Raw genomic sequence first — 2,810 nt, 5'->3', positions numbered from 1 at the left:
CAACATGGTGAGGGCTGACGGCTCCCCCCACCCTTGTGTCTCCTCCTATCCCCTTGTGTCCCCGTGTTCACCCCTCACCTCCTCATGTTCATCCCTCTTGTCCCCACCTGTGTTGCATCCCCGCTGTGTTCACCCTGGTGTTCCCCCCTGTCCCTGTCTGTCCCCACGCGCTCACCCCTCGTGTCCCTGCAGTCCCTGAAGCGGATCAAGCGCTCGGATCGCCGCGGGGCCGAGTCGGTGACCACCATCCTCTTCGAGTCGCAGTTCAGCATTGGTGGCAATGAGCTGGTCTTCCAAGTGAAGGTAAAGCCAGCGTCTGCGTCCCCTCTGCAGGGCTGGGACGAGCCATGGGGTAGGGCATGGGGTCAGGGGGTGGCCCAGGGGTGCGGGAGTGGGCAATGCTCCTGCGGTGCCCCCAGCCCATGCTGGTCCCCAACTCCCCTCAGACGCTGTCCCTGCCTGTCGTGGTGATCGTGCACGGGAGCCAGGACAACAACGCCACGGCCACTGTGCTGTGGGACAACGCCTTCGCCGAGCCTGTGAGTGCCAGCGCTGGGGGGGACAGGCCCTGAGGGGCTGTGGGATGGGGAAGGCAGAGCTCAGCACTGACCCTGCTCCGTGCCCCCAGGGCCGCGTACCCTTCGCCGTCCCCGACAAGGTGCAGTGGCCACAGCTCTGTGAGGCGCTCAACATGAAATTCAAGGCGGAGGTGCAGAGCAGCCGCGGGCTCACCAAGGAGAATTTGGTGTTCCTGGCGCAGAAGCTCTTCAGCAGCACCAACTCCCACCTGGAGGACTACGGCAGCACCACCGTGTCCTGGTCCCAGTTCAACCGGGTGAGCAGGCTGGGCCCCGTGCTGGGAGAGCTGCAGAGTCCTGGGGTCCTGTGATGCTCTGGAGCTTTGCTGCGCCCGTGGTGCTGGTGCTTGTGCAGGAGAGGCACATCCCTCCCATGGAGCTGTTTCCTGCTGGAGTGGTGTGATGACAAGACGGCTGTCAGCTGCAGTGGGGTGGGAGGTGTCACCTTCTTCGCTTCGGGGGACACAGGGTGCCATGGGGTCTGCAGACGGCGTCTGCATCCTCGGGAGGCATTGCTGGTGCTCCCCAGTGCTGCACTGACCCACGTGTTGTTTGGCAGCACTGGTGGCTGTCAATAGCTACAAGGCCAGAGCCAGGACCGCTCATTTTCTGATTATTTCAACAGGAAAACCTGCCCGGGAGGAATTACACCTTCTGGCAGTGGTTTGACGGGGTGATGGAGGTGCTGAAGAAGCACCTGAAGCCGCACTGGAATGACGGGTAAGAGCCGCTCTGCGCCGCGCTGCCCGGACCCAAGCCTCCCCGCGCTGACAGCTCCACTCTGCCTAGGGCCATCCTGGGCTTCGTCAACAAGCAGCAGGCACACGACCTGCTCATGAGCAAACCCGATGGCACCTTCCTCCTGCGCTTCAGTGACTCGGAGATTGGCGGCATCACCATCGCGTGGAAGTTCGACTCCTGTGAGTGCGCCCCTGCTCCGGCCTGGGACTGGGCCGTGTCGTGCCCACGGAGCCAGTGCTGCTCCTCCGGCCCCTCCTGTCTCAGCCAGGCACTGGTACTGCCATGTCCAGGCACATGGGAGCCTTCCTCTGGGCTGTGGCTGCAGCGGCACCGCTGTCATTCACTGCGGCTGCATCCAGTCCCCGCGCTGGCATTGGAGGGGAGCAGGGACTGGGCTTAAACCGCAAAGCCCCCATGGCTGTGGGGGACCTGTCCCCCCTGTGCCCGGATGAGGACAGAGCTGCCACGAGTTCGCTGTGCCTCCTGGATGGTGCTGTTTTCTGGTGGTTTGTCCTTAAATATTGCGAGGGAGGTGATTCAGCACAGGAAATGCTGTGTGATGTTCAACGTGGCCAGGAGCTGGTGCGGGCTCTGGGAGTCACCACGGTCCTCGATTTTCTCTTGCAGCCGAGAGGATGTTCTGGAACCTGATGCCTTTCACCACCAGAGACTTTTCCATCCGCTCCCTGGCCGATCGCCTCGGGGACCTCAATTACCTCATCTACGTCTACCCTGACCGGCCCAAGGACGAGGTCTTCTCTAAGTACTACACGCCGGTTCTCTGTGAGTCCACGCCAGGTAGCGCTGCCCCTTCTCCCCACGTGTGTCCCTCTCCTCCTGTATCCCACTGGGTTGGAGCCGGGGCTCGCACCATCCCTGTGCCCCAGGGCCGCATCCAGTGCTGCAGGGGCTCTGCCACCAGCCACCCATGAGCCCTCAGCCTCATCATGGCACGCACTGGCAGCTGCCATGGGACCTTAGTGCTGCCTTCCTTCCCGCAGCTAAAGCCGTGGATGGATACGTGAAGCCACAGATCAAGCAAGTGGTGCCAGAGTAAGTCTGACCCTGGAGGCAGGCCCTGCGTGGTCCTGTGGGATCATGTCCCCCATGTGAGCTGGCTGGGGCGGCCAGCACCACCCATGGCCACGCTGGTGCTGGAGGCTGAGGCAGGGCTGTGCGTCCCCGGGAAGGCAGATGCAGGGCTGAGGACCCCACGGGTTGCGGCTGTTTGTGGGTTCAGAGTTTGGGTCCCCTGCCTGCACCCCGCCAGCCTTGGGAGATACCAGTCAGGGCAGTGGGAATTCCCAGAGCACAACTTCACCATGGAGGGGGACCGGTCCCATCCTGTGCAGCGCTCATGAGCCCCTGTCCCTGCAGGTTTGTCAACGCATCAGGCGATGCTGCCCCCGGAGGGGCCACCTACATGGACCAGGCCCCCTCTCCCGCTGTCTGCTCCCAGCCCCATTACAACATGTACACCCAGAAGTAGGT

The 2,810-nt window shown here is 63.0% G+C and overlaps 1 protein-coding gene across 1 annotated transcript; it reads left to right on the top strand.

The window, feature by feature from the left end:
* Positions 1-192: 192 nt before the first annotated feature.
* Positions 193-2,804, top strand: LOC104544443 (signal transducer and activator of transcription 5B; the record flags this gene model as incomplete). Its single annotated transcript, XM_010189316.1, has 8 exons — positions 193-303; positions 447-539; positions 629-835; positions 1,204-1,298; positions 1,368-1,498; positions 1,947-2,117; positions 2,321-2,372; positions 2,697-2,804. Coding segments are annotated over 8 exons (968 nt in total), but the record flags the coding sequence as incomplete, so codon positions are not given.
* Between the last annotated feature and the right edge of the window lie 6 nt (positions 2,805-2,810).

The sequence above is a fragment of the Mesitornis unicolor genome, unplaced genomic scaffold (assembly GCF_000695765.1).
Source record: "Mesitornis unicolor isolate BGI_N332 unplaced genomic scaffold, ASM69576v1 scaffold32957, whole genome shotgun sequence".
NCBI lineage: Eukaryota > Metazoa > Chordata > Aves > Mesitornithiformes > Mesitornithidae > Mesitornis > Mesitornis unicolor.
The sequence above is the reverse complement of the archived record's forward strand: the minus strand, read 5'-3'. Positions and strand labels throughout refer to the sequence as shown.